Below are 19,346 nucleotides of genomic sequence, written 5' to 3' on the forward strand. Positions count from 1 at the left end.
GCATTTGGGTGTTAAGGTAGCATAAAGCAGCGCATAAAATCGACGAAATCGTTTACGACTTCTACTGGTGGCTGATTTGCCCGATCAAAAATCGACCTGAGACAGTCAGAGTGAAGGGGAGAAAGCCAGACAGTGCTGTAAGAGAGATTTTTTTGTGAGCAGGCTACCATGAAGCCCAAGAATCCATGAATTTGTTCTCAATCAACCCCCGACACAAACATCTTTAAGTAGATTACCCCGAGAAGACCTGTCGGGAGAAGAAGTGCACCGATGCAGGGAGTCGTGGAAGTCTATCTAATCTGACCAGACTGCAGAGCAGCAGGCGACTGCTAACAAGGCTAACTGCTGATTAAGGTCAGCGGTGATGCAGCACAGAGACAGGGTGACTAATAGATGTCAAACAGCGCCTCAGCCGCCATCCATCAACCCCTTACAGCACTGCTCTTTGTTTAAATCACGATGTTAGACGTGACTCGTGAAACTGATTCCATAAAAAAAATGGACTCTGAAAGTTATAGAGACAACAAGCAGCACAGCTCTCTGCTCCTGCTCAGGTGTAAACCGGAACTTCCCCTCAGTCTGAGTCCAGTCATGTGACCTGCAAGCCAGACTGAACATGTGGCGTCCCAAACAAGAGAGAGGACTAATGAGCAAGAGCTTCCAGACAGGAAACCCTCCTTTAGCTGGGATCTCTCTGGGAAACCTGCTAACATTTTCATCAATTTGTCTGAATTATGAGGAGGCCGAATATATTCCCAGAGGAGAGGTAAGAGCTATTTTATATCTAATTTACTGGGTTTATTATTTATTTATTGTTGAGACCTTCTGAAGTTATTTATTATGTTTAATGATTACAGTCAACGTGAGGAAAACTGATAATTTCTGACAGAGAAGCAAGAAATGACCACATGGTGAGTCAATAAAATCAACATTGTTTTCTCCTGTTTCAGTTTTATCAGTGGTTCACCTGGACTGGATCAGCCCTCTAATATTCAAAACAATAATAATAATTTTCCCCATCCACTACTTATGGCAAAGTTAATTTGACTATTGATTTATTTTTGATGGGAATAGCAGAGATCAATGAATAAGTAACTAGATTAAAAAAATTAAATGTCAATCAAAGCAAGTGCTTATTTATTTAATAAATGAATAAATAATAGCTTTTTGACATTTAAATAAATAATTGTGTATGTGTTTAATAAATAAACATTTATGTATTCAATAAATACATAAATTCTAGCTTTTGATTGATATTTTAAAAAGGTATTTATTTACTTAATAAATAAAGCAATATTTCTTTATTAATATTTGTGGATATTAATAAAGCATATATATTTATTAAGTAAATATTAAGATAATTACTTAATAACTAGGTAAATACTTACTTAACTATTTACTCAACACATATTTGCTTGTGAGCCCCAGCAACTCATTTAAATAATTACTTATTGACTTGCTAAATTATTAAATCAATATATACATAAATAAATAAAAATAAGTGAATGCTTTTAGTTGACAGTTTTCCTCTACTAACCACAGGATGCGTGGCAGCAGTGGGGTGAGAGCTGCAGCGATGAAGAAGGCAGCGACTCAGAGGACTTCCTGTGTGGAATCCAGGTGATTTTCACTGAGACTGTAAAAAAAAACCCTGGCAAATTATATTTAACCCTCTTATTTCCATCCTGCCAGTCAGACAACATTCTTTTAAATTATGCACTTTAAACCCTGATTGTACAGTCAAAACACAAACAGTGTCATAACTTTCAGAGAAAAAGAGGCAGAAACACTCATTTATTGCACTTTTTTATTTTACGGGACAATTTTTAAATCTAAACAAATCAAAGTGGTCTATATCCATAATTCAGGTCACAAGAGCCTTAATGTAAAAATAACAGATTGAAAATATATTTTAGCAGATAAAAAACACTTGAAATTTCATCTTTTTTGTTAAGTTTTATTAATCGCCATCAGATTTGATCGTCTCCTAAAGTATTTCATTATTATTATCATTGTGTATTATTACATAATCACAACTGTGCTGCAGTTATTTCTCAATTTAAGTCGAACTGAGACTAAATATTCCCTGCACTTTGCATTGAAAGCATTTTCTAATCGCCACAGGTCTCTTCCCAGCTATTGCATTTAAAGTATTTCAGCCCTGCAGCCCCCTGCAGCGCCGGGCCATCAGAGCGGACGTACAGTAAGCATATTAGTGTTTGTCTCAGCAGGAGAGCTGTGCCACTGACCTTTACCACCATCACCAGCTGGATGCAGACGTGGCAGCCGTCCGGTCTGTGTACTCAGAAGCTGCCATCTCTGTCAGGTAGAAAAATCTTTTCTTGGGTTCCTAAAAATGTAAAGATCTTAGCTGAATTTTCCATAAAAGTTCCCCCTTTTCTTCTGTTGCTAGGGAATACCCATCCATTGATGGCATGGATGTGGAGCTGAACATTACCCCCAACATTGTGGATGTAAGTTAAATTCTTGTTTTATTTAAAAATATTCAAGTAAAAACTCATTTTTTAAGTTAAGATGATTTATACATTTTTATATGTTGAATGGAAAAACCTTGATCAGCATCAATTGCTAATTTCTGATCAGCTTCCATCAGCATTTATGATTTATATTTGTTGATGAGTTCCAAGTCCAAGTTGGAAGGACTCCTTTCCATCACCCTAATATTTACGTCCCTCAACAGATTCTCAGCATGTTAGTGAAATTAAAATATTACTTCAAATTTGAATTTGCCATAGACTGCATATAGATTGATGTTGGTCTCATTTGTTAATTTAATGCAACAAAAAATAGAGGGACAGTTTGTTGAATAGTTTCAAAAATTGCTACACGGTCAGCTGGTTTTTAGATTGCAGTGGTGTACTGGGGCCACTGTTGGTAGAAAGAAATTTCTGCCAAAAAACTCAGAAATTTTGAGATTAATCTTAAAAATTTTCCTAGAAAAGACAAGGGAATTTCTGAGTTTCAAAAGTAGAACATTTTTCAGCTGTGGAAATTTTCAAAAGTCAAAAATGTTCAACTTTTGAAACTCTGACATTTCTTTGGTTTTTCTAGAAAATTTCTGAGATTAATCTAAAAATTAATCTAAGAAATTAAGTTAATTTCTTAGATTAGAAAAACTTTTTTTTTTCAACTTTGGAACTCGGAAATTTCCATGTTTTGTCTAGAAAATTTCTGAGATTGGTCTCAGAAATTTCAGAGTGCTTTGGCAGAAATGTACTCCTTTATTTTTATCTACGATCGCCCTAATACTTTGTCCTATGAGAGAGTTGGACTTTTAAAAAACATAATAACAAAATTACCGCCCAGTATGCCAAATACTTAAAAAAGTTAATATCCTGTTTTCAAAGGGTGTATTTAAGGAGTTTTTACAGTTTTGTTGTGGAATAAAAGAGACTTGAAATTTAACAGTAGTATATTTTTATCAGCTCGAACCTTCATAGACGTTGAAAACTGACTGGAAGTTATGCAGCTTTCCTACAGTCTGCTCTTCCAAACTGTAAAGAAACCAAACAGAGACTACAGATTTCCGGTTCGGTCTGATCTCAGTGTTTGGTGTCTTCAGGAGGAAGTGGCTAAAGCCTGGAGGTTTAATCCATCAGAGCCAATCATCATCCGGCTGCACTTCTCCCCGTCTCAGTACCTGGACGGACCCGGTGAGCCCCAGCAACTAAAACCTCAACCGATCCTCCTGACGTCTGAGTAATCGATGCTTCTCACCACAGCTCCCTCTGTGGACATTTTCCAACCATCCAACATTGATGGTTTCAGTATAGGAAGACAACTGCAAAAGTGAGTTAGTGGATAACTCACTTTTATCCACTAAGAGATAAAAGTGAGTTATCTCTTAGTGGACATGGGGATTTTTTTTTTTTTTTTACATTTCCTTGCAATAGATTTGTAAATAAAATTCAAATCTGTACTTTAATTTGAAATTGTTCCAGGTAATTGTATGAAAATTGAGCTACTAACTTTGACAGGATATTAGCGCAATCTTAGATAGAAAAAAAGGAGTAAATTTCTCCCAAAAAATCTCTGAAATTTTGAGATTAATCTCTGAAATTTTCTAGATAAAACAAGAAAATTGCCAAGCTCAAAAATTCGAAAGTTTGTGAGAGAAAACTCTGAAACTTTGAGATTTACTGTCTCAGAAAATATACACTTTTTTTAAAAGAGAATTTATGAGATTAATCTCAATATTTGACTTTTATATCTTAGTAATTTTCATATTTTTTTAGAAAATTCACAAAAGCCTTGACTTTTAACGCAAAAGAAAAAAGAAATCTCCCATACATTATTGTAGCTTGAAATAATTCATGGACCTTCTGTTGGTTACCAATTTTCATTTGTTCCTCAGTATTCTCCGAGTCTTCATATCTCGGGAGTGGAAACATCTGACCAACGACAGCCCTGTTGTCCAGAGAAAGAGCAGACACAGCTGGTTCAGACCCAGCGGCACCATCAAGAAGTTCAACGCTCGATTCAGCGTTTGGTTACCACCTTCAAAGTACGACGAAGCTTCATAAAGCATCTCCTCTCTCCTCTTGGATGGCTCAGTTCATTGATGCATTTATCGTGTTTTCTCCAACATGAACAGGCCAAATGAGATGCAGGAACCGACTGACGAAGACAGGAATGCAATGAAACGGAATCACTTCACCAGTCAAACAACTTCTTATGGCATAAAGAACTCAACGGGAGAACTGTTCACTTACACAGCTGGAGGAAAGGTTGGGACTTCCTGTTAATAATTTGACGCACATGCAGATGGAAATGGTTGTGTTGCAAAGGTTTAGCCATTTTATTTACCAAATATGTTTATTTTGCTTGGAATTAAATTAAAATTCTAAACTCAAATTGTGTTAGAAATGTTGGTGTTTAAAGTGGATCCATTAAGCAAAATTAACATTTTACATGTTTTTGTACTTCCATTTGGGTCTCAACTACTTCTAGAAACAATTCATGCACTCAAAAAAAATGTATTTGGCAATAAGCTACATTTATTTTTGTTGTCTGGAAAATGACTAAGTTAGAATCAACGCACACTGGGCTGTTACCTAGCAACCACAGCAGAACTCCGCCCGTTACCTAGCAACCCAGGCAGAACTCCACCCGTTACCTAGCAACCCAGGCAGAACTCCAGGATGTTTGGTCAGCTGGTTTAATTGCTGTACAATGGCAGCTAGAAAGGACAGTTTTCATAATTGTGTAGCTGTTTGTAGCCACTTCAACTGTGAGTGAGTTGGAGGTGGTGGCCAGCAGCAGCTTCTTTGGATTTAAAGTGACAGAGGCCCTAAAATAACTCATTCTGAAAGGAGCCCAAAATATTCAGAACTGAGCAGGCAAAAATATCATTATCTAAGAATGATTTTGTGCAAAAAATGTAATGAACATTTTTTTATATCCCCCATCATCATATCCTAACCTGCTCAAAGAAGCATAACAGGTCATAAGAAAAGTCCCATTCTCCATTTGAAATAGCTAAATTCGCATATAATCTGATATAGGATCCCATTGAACAGTCCCAGAAAAACCTTTTTTCTAAAAAGAATTGAAACAGAAATAATTCCAATGTATCTTTAATAGTTTATTCAAAAGAATTTACCAACATTTCTCATCTCATTGGTTTCAAAAGATATAGAGAAAGGCATGGAAAGGTGGCATTGTTTCTATAAATGGGCTCTGAAAGTTGGAAGTGAACAGAACCAATGTCCGGTTTTTCCTGCAGAGAGTGATGGTCTCAGCGGTCAAATCTTCAGCTCATCTGAGCACCAAGCAGCTGGTGGAGCTGCTGTTCTCCTCCCAGGCCATCAGACACTGTAAAAGCGCGCCGACCCTCCAGCACGGCTTCTTAGTACAGGCAAGGCAGGATTCTGCTGACGCACGTAGCAAGATACTGTTTGTCCTTAACAGCTTGATGCAGCGATGACGTGTTGGTTCAAAAACACACATTCTTGTTTTTTAAAAAATGAATCTCAAGTCAGCACAAATACTTAACGTTAAAAGTTTAGCTTCAATTTTCAGCCAAAATCTAAAAATGTAAATGTTAAAATGCTCAGTGTTGGTTGTTTTCAGTTACTGTAGGATTTATAGTCAACAATATGGTTTCCCTGTTTAATCCTCAGTTTTTTGTTTTATTTAAGACACTGAGAGCCAGATAAGAGTCGCAGAGAGTCTGGCATTTTTTACTCCTTAGTGTTTTAAACAGCAACAAACACGTGTAGTTTCTTATATGCTATAGTAGTGAAATATACTTTAGCCTGTTTCGTTTTTGGTAAAGTATTGCTTTGTAAAATAGTGCTTTATTTTGTTTCCTTTTTTTGTAATGTTTTAAAATAAACCTAATCTGAATCCATGTGCAGATAATGAGGTACGCTGAGCAGAGAATCCCAACGCTGAATGAATACTGCGTTGTTTGTGACGAGCGACATGTTTTCCAAAATGGGCCGATGCTTAAGGTACGACTTCATGAAATTAAATTAGCTGGAGATTCAGATGTGTGTGTGTGTGTGTGTGTGTGTGTGTGTGTGTGTTTAATGGAGATTCTGTTTTTGTTTGCAGACTGCGGTTTGCACCAGGGAGCTTTGCGTATTTTCCTATCATACGCTGGGCGTTATGTCTGGAGCTACAGAAGAGGTCGCGACTGGTGCAGAGGTCAGCGACAGGTTCATGTGCTGCAAGAGTGATTTTATATTTCTGTATCTCAGTATTTTCTGCTGCTCCAGGTGATCGACCTGCTGGTGGCCATGTGCAGAGCTGCCCTTCAGTCGTCCCGAAAAAGCATCATATTTGAACCGTACCCCTCTGTCGTTGATCCGTGCAACCACAAAACTCTGGCCTTTAGCCCCAAGGTATCAGCTGAAAGTTACTGCTCACAAACAGCTGCATATTTTTACATCGTATTAAATTATCAATGCTTTCTGTGACAGAGGAAGAGTTATGAAAGGCTGCAGAAAGCTCTGGATGGTGTGTTGCTAATCAGGAGGTTGGCTCAGGTGATTGTTTTAAATATAAAAAGATGAACATATTCCTCTCTACTTAATGCCTCCCTGACTTTCAGCCTCAGTTGGATTGAATTTAATTTGTTTCTTTCATATTCAGGGTCCATATTCTGAGATGAAGAAGCAGATGGACAAGACAGACCCCCTCTCTCATCCTTTACTACAGTGGTGAGGGCCTAATCTAGACTGGCATTCAAACTGTTAAATTAAAACATGTTAAATCAAAGGGTGTTTTAAATTAATGTCATCTCTACTTTTCTTAAAGGATTTTAGCCAGCAACAGATCACACATCGTCAAGCTTCCACTTAACAAGGTAGGTGGGTTAAAATCCTCACAGGCTAAAAATCATTGAAAGACTCATTTAGAAGAAGAATATGTACAAAAATAGCACCAAAAATAGAGTCTATTTTATTTTTAAATGACGTTATTACTGAAATAATAATAATAATAATTTATTGTTATTTTGAATGATAAATGTATTACTACTAAGACATTTATTCTAATATAGTAATTATTTATAATAATGAGAAATTATTATTATTCCAATAGTAATTTTATTCTCATAATAAAATTATTAATGGAATAATTTTAAAAATGCATTCATTATGATCAATGTATTGCAAATAAATTTATTTTATATTTATTACTATAAAACTCATAATTTTAATAATACATGTATTATACTGAATGTATTCTTCTAATCAGCTTTAATGCATCCATTAAAATGGTCATGATCCGCGTTTCTGTGTATTTTAAGGCTTTTCTGTGTTCAGTTTCTGTCCTGAGTCTCTGTTGTCTCTGCGTCTTCCCCGTTGATTGTTCCCAGGTGTGTCTCATTCCTTGAAGACCCTCCCTGTGTATTTAGTCCCACCTGTTGTCTTTGTCTCTGGTCCTTGTCGACGTTTGTCTGCCTGCCGACAGTAGAACTGGTTAAGTCCTGTGTCGGCTCTCGTTTTCAGTCTTCTGTGTATCAGTGCTACCGGTAATTAGCTGTGTGCTATACTCTCTGCCGTGCTGTTTGAGCTTCATCATTAAATTCATCATCATCACCATCATCTGGGTCCCTGCGCTCATTCTCACCACCAACCACACCTCATGACAAAAATGTATTAAGAAACTGGTTGTTACAACAATGTTATTAATAATAAATGCATAATAATAATAACAACAAACTCATAAACAACAATAAGTTGGTTTTTCTTTATTGTACCATCTTTATCACCATGACTTCAGCATGGTTTCCTTTAAAATCTTTATTTTCTCTTTTCTCTCCTGTGAATCTGACAGCATCTGAGGTTTATGCGCACACCCCATCAGTTCCTGCTGGTCAGTGCTCCCCCGTCCAAGGAGGTTCGCTTTCAAACCGCCAGGAAATTATACGGCAGCACTTTTGCTTTCCAGTGAGTGAAATCACGTCTGAATGTTGCAACGCTTTGAGATCAAAGCCTGATTATAAAAACGTTCTCTTTGCTTCAGCGGTTCTCACATCGAAAACTGGCACTCCATCTTGAGAAAAGGCTTAATCAATGCGTCGTACACAAAATTACAGGTAAACGAAAAAGGAAGATTAGTTTCTTTACAGCTTCTGTTAAAAAAAAATGTTGAGAAACTTATTTTGCTGTTTTGAAGCTTCATGGAGCTGCTTATGGTAAAGGGATCTACCTGAGTCCCATTTCAAACATATCTTTTGAATATTCGGGTAAGAATACGTACTTTATTACCTTCTAGAAAACTTCTTTGTCAAATTTCAGCTTTCATAAATCATTTTTTTATTATCTCCCTGGTTAGACATGGGAAAGGGTCAACACCAAATACCAACCAGAGAGGAACTCAAAAAGAAATACAACCAAATAAATAAAATCAAACAGGTCAGGTTAATCACATTTTGAAATTTAAGAAAATAGTTCCCGTTTCTTATATCTCTTCCTATATATTTTTTTGTTTGTTTTAGGAGGAACCAGGACAACCGAGGTTTCTGCAAAGCAGTAATCTGAGCTGCATAGCACTTTGTGAAGGTGAGTATTTGGTCAGTTTTATCTGAACTGTAAGTTGAAACCACATATTTACATACACTGAATAAAAACACATTTTATTCTCACTGTCTGAAGTTAAATCAGACCAAACTTAGTTAGAATTACCAAAATTATTTCTACTTGCTAAATGGCAGAAAACTTTTTTTTTTATTTGTAACTTTCCTCAAATTAGAAAATTACAACAAAACAAATCTACAAAATGTTCTTGACAAGTTTTCTGGCATTTAGCAAATAGAAATAATTCTGATTATTGTAACTAAGGTAAAACAAGTTCAGTTTGATCAGATTTAACTTCAGGCAGTGAGAAAAATGTACTTAAATATCTGGTTTTAACTGTAAGCAGATTTAAATCCTGGGCACATTTTACATTAAGTATCTGTACTTTCTACTCCACTACATTTCTAAAATATGTTACATTCACCTCACGGTCACATTGAGTTGTTTTTTTTACTATTTGTTTATTAGTTTGAAAGTAATCAATGACTTATTCAAGTTAAATGGTTTAAAAAATTATTTTTGGGTACGCGTTTTGAAAATGGTGTCTAAAATTTAAATATTGTTCACTGTTGATCAATTACAAGGTTGAATAACTTGAGTTGATGAAACACAATAAACACAGTAAAAACATGGACTATCTGCTCCATTGTTCATTAAAATAGCACATTATTGATGTAGTAAAGAAAATAAACACACAGTAGTCACACTTATATGTTGACCATTACATTAAGGAATATATTAAACTTTTACTTTCAATAGTTTAAGTATTTTTAAAAGCAAGCAAAAACTTTTATTCAGATATAAATGTTAGTGCGGCACTTTTACTAGATTTTTGTCTGTACTTTCTCCACCACTGTAGTTTTACGTCTGATCTAACAGAGTTGTCCGTGTGTCGCAGTGATAACCTCAAAGGCTCTTCAGAAGCACGGAAACATTTGGGTTTGTCCGGTGTCCGACCATGTGTGTACACGCTTCCTCTTTGTGTGAGTAAAACACCCAGCAGTGTTTATTTCTGCCTCCCTGCTCAATAAAAACCGATTAATATTCCACCACGGTTTGCTTTTTGTTGGAACAGGTATGAAAACGGTCAGGTGGGAGACGTGCACATCAATACGCAAGATGCACAAATCCAGAGGGAAATTTTACAAGCAACTGGTTCAGAGCCAAGCTGAGAAAGCCTGAGTTCACACGCCTGCTGGTGAACCTACACACATTTACTGGAAACCGGAATAACTTTAGGATTTAAGCAGTAAACGGCAAATATTTTATATTTTCAAATATATTTTTACAGTATTTCATTATTATGTTTGGCAGATTCTATTTTTTGCTGTTTATTAAAGCTGTTTTTCTTTAACCTAAAAGTCCACTTGCTTGGTCATTGTTGTAAAAGGCCTGATCGTATAAACCAAACCATCAAATCTGTATATATATCTCTCATTCTTCATTCTTGTTTGAGATTTAATGACATGAGGTTTAGTCTAGTTTAGTTTATTTAGGATCCACATTTAGCTGCTGCTGTTCTTACATGTCACATGATTTACATCACTAAAACAGCTTTGAGAAAATTACATAAAAACAATTTAACGAATAAATAAACACATTTTGACAATATTGTTAATTGAAAAGCTGTTATATAATGACATTCAATTCACGTCAAGGAACTTACATTGTCAGTAGTTGACTAAAAAAATGTTTTATTGTCTGTTAACATTTTTACTACCATTAAATATAACATACATTGGCATTAAATCTCAGATAAACCCTCAGCTGGTCATTTGTGTCTCAGAAAGTCCTTCATTTTCATTTGGATTATTACTTTTTTTCCAGTTTTGTGTAGATATCAAAATAAATTGCAGTAGCTTAAAGGTGTGATTGTCCTCATGTCAGTCACTGGGGGAAAAAGAGGTGGTGTGGAAAGTATTTTCTGGGTCACCCCAGCAGGCGATGAATTGAAGAGTGGAGAGCTGTGAAGTTGCTGCTGTAGCCCAAAGGAAGACATTTTTCCTGGACCATATGGTCCTCTAAAGATAGAGAGGAGGAAATTTATCTTCAAAACAGCCAGCCCTGTTGTACCGCAGTGTTTTTTATCCTCTCTTTTTATTCCTGTAGTTCATTATCAGCAAAACTGCAGCGTAAGAACGTCAGATGAAACTATCAAGTCCAAATCTGTAAAAAACAAAAGAATTGTTTCAACTACACGCTTTGTTAAATCTCATTAACTCACATTCAATCATCCGTGTTTCTCAAACAACTAAAGACAAGAAAAATCTCTGAGTCCTAAAGTATTTCACAAAATTATTAAAATAAAAAAACTGCAATGAATGTATGAGACTTTGTTAGAGGATGAAAAATGAGCATGTGCCTTTAAGAGCTCTATGTCCCACTCTTCATGTCTTTCTCTAAGCCTCATGTGTTTGTTGGCATCAGCTGTCCTCAGAGCTGAAGAGAGCAAGGACATCTTTTCTTTCACGACTGGGATTAGGAGAAGAAGTGGCTTTCTTACTCTGCAGGCTGTCATCTCAGCTCCAAGAAGACAAAACAAATCGGACAGGCGACCGAGAGAAGATGAAGACAAGTGGAAAGTTTGGATTGCAAAGCAGATTTTCTTTAAGTTTGCTGCTTTTAGACCTCGAGGGAAATGGATTAACAAGCCTGCAGACGCAGAAGAATCATCTTATTTAGTTTCCACCATAATGGAGCATCAGTCTTCTTCACTGTCTTCTGGTGACCAGTTTGCGTCTTGTCCTCCACAACCGGAGCGGAGCGCCCGGCGGAGAATCGGACGCTCCGAGGAGAGAGCCCCTTTTCCCATTCCTGGCCTTGCTGCAGACGTCCTGCACATGCGAGTGAAAGAAGGAAGCAAAATTCGCAATTTACTGCGGTTTGCAGCCGCCCGCATGCAGGGGGAAGGACAGGACGGCAGTGCAGCGGCAGTGAGACAGGTGGTCTTCACAGGCCTGGGCCGGGGCATCACCAAGACCATCACCTGCGTGGAAATCCTGAAACGCAAAGTGGCAGGGCTGCATCAGGTGTCCAAACTTTGCTACATGACGGTTAATGAGGTTTGGGAGAGCGCACCGCAGGAAGCAGCGACCACCACCGTGGAGAGGACGGTGCCGGCCATCTGCATCCTGCTCTCCAAAGACCCGCTGGATCCCCAGGAGCTGGGCTACCAGCCTCCACAAACCTTCAGCGTTCCCACAGAGGAAGAGGAGAGACGCGGGGATCTGCGAAGAACAGCTGGCAGGCCAAACTCACTGCACACTGCCAAGAGGCTCAGTCTGGATGATTGGACCAGATGTCCTCCTAAAACCTATAAAGTTTAGCTAAAAAGCCAGCAAATGTGCAATTACATGTTCCTTCTTCGTAGTAATATTTGGCTGAAAAAAGTATTCGTGCTTTTGGTGAAGCAATTTATAGCGGTGCACTGATTTCTTTAATTTTGGGAGATCGGTGATCGGCCGATACTTACATGTGAAGCCGATCTTATCGACCAGGTTTCCTGTCCTTTTCTGGTCTGCTGTGACAGAGGTTTGACCTCTGACCCAGCAGGTCATGTCTGCAAGTTTGCAGTCAACAATAGTCACTCCACTGTTACCAACTCCACCAGTTTCTCACTGCATTTAGCGACATTTCAGACATAAAAGATGGCATCAGACAAAAAATCAGAATTGGCAGATCAGGCTTTTTAAAGATTGGTAATCAGCGATCGGCCAGAAAACTGCAATCTGTGCAAACCCAGTTATTAGATACTGCTATGGGGCTGGACAATATGGCTGAAAAACATATCACAATATAAATGTTTTTATATCAGTCATTTTAGTTTGACCGACTTATCAAACTAAAATTAAGTGAAGTAAATAAAAAGCATCAAGTAAAAAAGAGTAGCAAGATATATTCAAAAGTCAACTCAATTACAGTGTTGACTTTTTAAACTACTTTGAATAATTAGTTGAGCTTTCTGTAGTGTTTGATGGCTAACATCAATTGGGATGTATATATAATTGAATTGAGATTACATTTCTGTTAAGTGCCTACAAACATTTGTTGTGAATTGGCATTAAATAAATAAAACTAAATTGAATTGATTTATAATTTCAGTTTCAAGATTCATATTCATCAGATTCCTTTTTTGTTGTTGTAATAAAAAAAACTGTTGTTGTTTTATTTAGGGAGAAACATTTATATAAGTAACCTATACAATCTGCTCCAAAAAGACATTTGGGCACTACTATACCTTCTTATGTAGAGTAAATAAAACTTTTTTAGTTTATTAGTTAGCTAGTTTCCTTGTTTGTACAAAAGACAAGGAAATATATATATATGTACATTATCCATACTGTAATTAGCTTCATAAATTTTATTTAGAAAAAGAATGATTTGGATAATTATTTCTTCTGCTTTAAATGTGCTACTTTGAAATTGTTATTTTTATGCATTTTCTTTTTCATTTCAGTCTTTAACTACATTTTCGGCTGTCTGATGATGCCATTGTAAAATATTAAATCATTTCTTAAAACCTGCCTCTTGCAAAGTCAGAATTGTCAAGATTGATCAAATATGCGTGGATTTTATGGCCGCTTATATCTCTTGTTTAGAGTTATATGTGTGGTTTTCATCCTTGTTTTTATAATCTGTGGTTTAAGATGAACATGCCAATGGGAATAAAGGCAGAAATGAGCCACTTGACTTATGTTCATTTATATGTGTTTTTTTTTTTAAATAAAAAAGAAACTGAACTGAGATGTTTTGATTGGAAGCTTATTTCTGACAGTTTGATGGGGGGAAAAAACAAAACTTGCTTAGTTATGATGTCTAACCTATAAAGATTCGCACCTAAGTCATTATCAGGTAGCACAATAATGAAATTCCATTATTATGAGATAGCTAAGATAAAATTATAAAATGGTATCTCATAATTATATGGTAGTTCAGTCATAATTATCAGATACAAGTTTTGTTGGTTTTTTTTACCATCAGAGTGGCGGAAACGGCGTCCATGGTTATGTTTGGTTACTCATTACTTAAGTAGTCTTTTACAGAAAATGTTTTCACTCTTTCTTGAGTAAATTCTTGCACTTCTAATACTTGTTACTTTTACTTAAATGAAAATATGTTGAAGTGGTGATACTCTTACTCGAGTACAACTTTTACTACTCTATTCACATCTGATTATATGCATATGTATATATCTTTATATATATAATTTATCATTATCAGTTATGATTTTTTTTTCTTTTGTGGCTCGTGTGTGAAGTATTTGTAGAAACATGTTTAACCTTTTTGCGTGGCATTTCATGTCACTCGTGGCAGACCAAAACAGGTCAAGAATGAGCTGCGCTTTGCACATGCGCAGAAGGATCTCACCTATTTGCTGGCGCCTGCCGTTAGAGCCGCTTCCTCCGGATAAATCATACCGGGTTGTCTCGCTGGCTGTACCGCATCATGTTCAGAGCTGCCGTCCGACTGTCGGTCTCCGGTGCTCGGAGTTTAACTCGAACACAACCGAGGTGCCAAGGTATTTGTTTATTGTTTCTCTCCTAGAAATGGCTGTTTAAATGCGGCAGAGTGTGAAACCGTAGGGGCGAAGTTCATGCGGATATCCAGTGTCTGTCGGCACACTGCGGTCCCAGCTAAGCTAGCTAACCAGCCGGCCACTTAATAATACATTCAGTTTGGTTAAGGTTTTTAACATGTTGGTCAATTGGTCAACATAAAAAACGTAAAAATACATAATCTGAGGCTGCTGTGTTGTGATATTATCCAAATGTTTCGCTCTGGGGTAGTTGTGTCCTTGCCGTGACCCAGCTGGGACATGCTAACATGCTAACTGTGTTAGTTCATCTGCTGAGTGAACCAGCTGCGGACATCTCTGCACTAAAATGGACTGGCAGCGTCTTCAGCGCCTGAGAAAACCACATCATCCTGATGCTTACGTGATGTTACAGCTGATCTAATTCACTTATTTTAGGTCAGAATGATCTGCAGGATATCCATTTGATTTACAGTAGATCTTACGTATCTAATGCGTAAGTGTATCATCAGCTACGTGCAGTCCTATATCCGGACAATGGAAGTAATCCACCTGACGCGCAGCATTTGCCCTTTTTCTCCTTCACTCGCTGCAAACTTTCCCTCTTATGACCCTCCGTGTGACAACGTTGTGCAACACTGAACACCACTGAAAATGACTTTAAGGCACTGATTGTTGCTTGTTTTTATCCCACAGCTCCTCTGGCATCGAGGTGTTACTCCCACGGGAAACAGGAGACGGATGAAGAGTTTGACGCCCGCTGGATTACATACTTCAACAAGCCTGACATCGATGCATGGGAGTTGAGGAAAGGTGGGTTTTTAATCACATTAAATCTGTGCAAGACGACACAAATAATTGTGCAGAAAAATATTAAACTTTGGTATGAGGAAGTTGTTTCTACAAGGTCGGTTAATATTAACTGCAGATCAACAGGGGTTTTCTCAGACTAATATCAAAAGGTAAAGATAATTTTATTTATATAGCACATCTTCAGCAACAAGGCAATACAAAGCGCTTTACAGGAATTAAAAGGAAATGCCAACAAAATGACAGAGCAAAAGAAGAAAAAGATCTAAAGTATGTTAACTAGGTTCTCCTGTTCAGGGTTGCTATGTTCCCTCAGGTCTAATTCCACTTCTGGGTTGGGAGAACAGGATTCTGAAAAAGAGTCTAACAATGTTGATCCAAAAGTGTCTTCTGGGCCTCTGGTCTCTGCATCTAAATGGACTCAGTCTGGATTAATTCCTCATCACAACATCCAGGCCATACGGATCATCTTTAATTTTCAGACTGCATTACTTAGGTTAGTAAAGATTAGTTTGGATTGTCTCGCAGAACCGTTTTTAGAATTAACCGCAGTTAAAAGTTTTTTCATCAGCAGTGCTGTGGAGCGCAGACGCGCTTTTAGAATAGGAACTTATGTTATTTTAGATAGCTGGATGGTGCTTTGCTCTCCTAACTGTCTTAGTTTTGAGATGGTACTGTTGAGGAGTGCTCAGTATGTTGTTGTTCTGCGTTTTAAGTCATTTTGTACTCAAAATGATTTTAGATTAGATGTTTGTTCCTTATGATTGTAGATCTGCAGTAGGTCTTTTCATATAGCCTATTTATAATCTGCATGTGTAATTCCAGGAAAAATCTACAATTAAATATGATAAATGTCCAACTGATCTAATAAACATGCAGTGGTAATCTTTCTGTTAATGTATATAATCAGTTAAATAAAGCTTTTCAGATCTTCTCTCGTTTGCATTAATTTTTTTTTTTTAACTTCCTTTAAAGATCTTACCTTACTTTCTATCGCTCACTGACTAGAAGTAGAATAAATGTAATGAATTTTGGGATTTATTCACCAACAAAGTAAATGTGAAGCAGATAAAAGCAGCACAAAATCTATAAATGTATAACCCTTTCTTACTATCTGGTCTGAACTGAATAAAACTCGGTGTCCTGCTATCAGTCAGGTTCTGTTGCTCCCAGCTGTAATTCAGTGAAGAATGGCATCTTTGGTGAATATGAAGAAACACCAAAAAGTAACTGGAAAAAGTTTTTTTTTAAGGAACTTTACTGATTCCTGGAAACGTAAAGATCAGTTGTTTAAGTTTGCTGTAGTTGGAGTCAAAACTTGCGAGTTGAGGAATTTTTATTGCACAGCGAGATGCAATTTTCTTTAACTGTTTCCATCTGCTTTAATGTACAGCTTTACACAATGTTGTTAAAACAAACTATTTTGCTTTTGTATTTGTTTTTTTTGTTTTTACAGTTTCCTTTGAGGCAACCAGACTGACAGGTCTCTGTTTCTAACAACAGGTGTTTCAGGCCACTTTCACAATTTGGTTAGATTCTCTTAGGCTCCACTTGGCAACAAACTGTCCTCTCTGGTGCCTCCAGTAACGGGGCTGAGGTATAAAATACAAGTTTGTGTTTCCATAAAAGGAGCTTTTCCGCATCTGGAGATTTTTTTTAACCCTTTGCCGTAAAGATGTGATTTAAGGTTTTTACTCCAAGTTGGAGACAGAAGTGAAAGTTAACTGTTAGTTTACTGGAGTTTTTGATACATTTTTAGAAAAAATGGCACCTTTCTCTGCATTTTAGCTTTATTTTTTTGGCTGCTGTTATCGCAACAGAAACTGCTCTAGATAATAGTGAATGCTCTGAAATATAATCCTCCTTGTTTTGTTTGCAACTGATCCAATACATGTTGAAACGCAGGTTCTTAATACCAGGAAGAAGTAGTTGTTAGACGACAATGCTTGTCATCCGGTGAGAAGTCAGGAAATGCTACATTAGATGATCAGTTTTGTTTAGTCTGTTTAAAATGTTTCCAAATATGGTTCTGCTACCATTTTGTCAAAACATTTCTACTTGCTTTAAACTACATGATTTTTTTTCTTAGAGCAAACAAATCAGTGTTAAAGTTTTATGTTAGCATTATTGACTCGTGTAGATCAGTTATTGGGATTAATCTGTGATTTGTTGTATTTTTAATGGTTTGTTTTTGTAGCCAGAGCTCTGAGTCAGCTAATAGACAAAAATATATATTTCTAACAATGTTCCTTTAATGAAAATATGTTTAAAATGAATTAAATAAATGTTTGATGTTAGTCATTTTGTATGTTTTCCAGTTTTGGCTTATTTTGTGGGTAAGTTTCTCTACCAGCTTCACATAGTTACTTTATCTTTACTTTGTATTTACTTCATCTTAGCCTAGCATGTTTTTTGAGAGGCAATAGGCCCGCCTCCTGGTTCTGATTGGTTGTTTCTAGTTGGGCTCAGGCAGAGGAGCTAATTTCTTTTGCAGATTATCTGTCTTGTATTGCATCAGTATTTAGATGCAGAGACCAGAAGACACTTTTGGATCAACATTGTTAGATACGTAGCAACCCTGAACAGGAGCATCTAGTTTATACTTTAGATCAACATTAGATTATTTTTCTTTTTTCTTTCCTTTGGTTTGTTATTTTGTTTGTTTTTGTCCTTTTAATTCCTGTAAAGCATTTTGCATTGCCTTGTTGTTGAAAATGTGCTGTATAAATAAAATTACATTTACCTTTGTAGCATAGTGTGACAAAATAGTGACAATTTAATTTCAACAAATATTTAAACAAAAAATTTTTTAAAAGTTACGTACTGCAGCTTCAAAGCTTTTCATCGCTTTTATCTACAGACTTTTCTGAAAATATACTTTTGACATATACCTACTATGGAAGATTTATTTTGAAAGGACCACTATTTTTCTTTCTATTTTTAGGTTTTAAAATACAGAAGAAAAAAATACTTTTTTTTGTTTTAGCAAAAAGTGATGGATGTAATTGATATTGGAAAAAGAAAAAGCAAATATTTTTCAACCTAATGACAACATTAGATATAAAAATGTTGCCGGTGTCATTCTGTTGTGGAAATTCAATTAAATTATTCAGAGAAAAACTGTAAAATTGCAAAAGTTCCAGTTATTATATTTATATTTAGAACCACGAATCAGAGCTGCAGGTTTCAGATCCATGAGATCAAAAGTTTAGTTTACAGGAAGTCAAAAGAAGTGGAAAATTGGCATGGGTCTGAGAATATAACAGGTGGTTCTGTGTTTCCTGCAGCTCGTAAAGTGTAAACTGTGTTTCAGGGATGAACACGTTGATCGGGTACGACCTGGTACCAGAACCAAAGATCCTTGAGGCGGTGCTGAGAGCCTGCCGCAGACTAAACGACCTGGCCAGCGCCATCCGCATCCTGGAGGCGGTGAAGGTCAGACATTCAGAACGTCTGGGAATAATGTCAGCCAAAAATAAATGAAGATTTCAGTGGTAAACTAACGGAGTTTAACTTTGACCCAGGACAAGGCCGGGCCTCACAAAGATATCTACCCGTACGTGATCCAGGAGCTCAAGCCCGTATTAAGCGAACTCGGCATTTCTACACCTGAAGAGCTTGGACTTGATAAAATGTAAGTTTATTCATTTTAAATTAAATCAAGCATTTCACCTCTTCTAAATAACCTTTCTTTTTTTTCCACAGATGATGTACAAGAAGATCGAGCTCTTGCATTTAAAATGTTGGCCTCATCAAAACATGTCTGAATTAAATTTTGCCTTTACTGGTTTCTTTTGTTTGTAAAATATGGATAAATATACTGTCTTCGCGTGTCGTAAACATACTGGAATTTTATTTTTTTGTTTTGTGAAAGTTCAACAATCTGTTTAGCAATACTTAAGTACAAGTTGCTCTAGATGAAAGCATTACCAAATGATTCACACCACCTGAAT

The 19,346-nt window shown here is 36.6% G+C and overlaps 2 protein-coding genes and 1 pseudogene across 3 annotated transcripts; all 3 read left to right on the forward strand.

Annotated features, from left to right (window-relative positions):
• On the forward strand, positions 1-10,406 carry LOC103130155 (poly [ADP-ribose] polymerase 6-like). 2 transcript variants are annotated; one of them, XM_016665702.1, is made up of 23 exons: positions 1-766; positions 858-911; positions 1,543-1,620; positions 2,229-2,326; positions 2,414-2,474; positions 3,584-3,674; positions 3,744-3,810; positions 4,376-4,525; positions 4,616-4,748; positions 5,747-5,878; positions 6,381-6,476; positions 6,580-6,672; positions 6,744-6,869; positions 6,948-7,013; positions 7,120-7,187; positions 7,285-7,333; positions 8,308-8,420; positions 8,497-8,569; positions 8,650-8,719; positions 8,809-8,888; positions 8,972-9,035; positions 9,949-10,033; positions 10,126-10,406. In XM_016665702.1, the coding sequence occupies exons 2-23, from the start codon at positions 909-911 to the stop codon at positions 10,220-10,222; spliced, it is 1,893 nt and encodes a 630-aa protein (XP_016521188.1). In that variant the 5' UTR covers positions 1-766; positions 858-908; the 3' UTR covers positions 10,223-10,406. The 2 variants fall into 2 exon arrangements, with proteins under 2 accessions (XP_016521188.1, XP_007541538.1); XM_007541476.2 differs by having other exon boundaries at positions 2,232-2,326.
• A 711-nt stretch (positions 10,407-11,117) lies between these two features.
• Positions 11,118-12,691, forward strand: LOC103130158 (uncharacterized). Its single transcript, XM_007541480.2, has one exon. The coding sequence runs from the start codon at positions 11,426-11,428 to the stop codon at positions 12,374-12,376; it is 951 nt and encodes a 316-aa protein (XP_007541542.2). The 5' UTR covers positions 11,118-11,425; the 3' UTR covers positions 12,377-12,691.
• Positions 12,692-14,386: 1,695 nt separating this feature from the next.
• LOC103130156 (cytochrome c oxidase subunit 5A, mitochondrial-like) lies at positions 14,387-19,031 on the forward strand (annotated as a pseudogene).
• The last annotated feature ends 315 nt before the right edge of the window (positions 19,032-19,346 follow it).

Source organism: Poecilia formosa, unplaced genomic scaffold, assembly GCF_000485575.1.
Source record: "Poecilia formosa unplaced genomic scaffold, Poecilia_formosa-5.1.2 Scaffold610, whole genome shotgun sequence".
NCBI lineage: Eukaryota > Metazoa > Chordata > Actinopteri > Cyprinodontiformes > Poeciliidae > Poecilia > Poecilia formosa.

Coding starts and splice junctions, on each gene's coding strand:
- LOC103130155 (XM_016665702.1), top strand. Junction 1,621..2,228: donor ACTTCCTGTGTGGAATCCAG/GTGATTTTCACT, acceptor TGTTTGTCTCAG/CAGGAGAGCTGTGCCACTGA. Junction 7,334..8,307: donor TCAAGCTTCCACTTAACAAG/GTAGGTGGGTTA, acceptor TGAATCTGACAG/CATCTGAGGTTTATGCGCAC.
- LOC103130158 (XM_007541480.2), top strand. CDS start 11,426: ATGTCCCACTCTTCATGTCTTTCTCTAAGCCTCATGTGTTTGTTGGCA.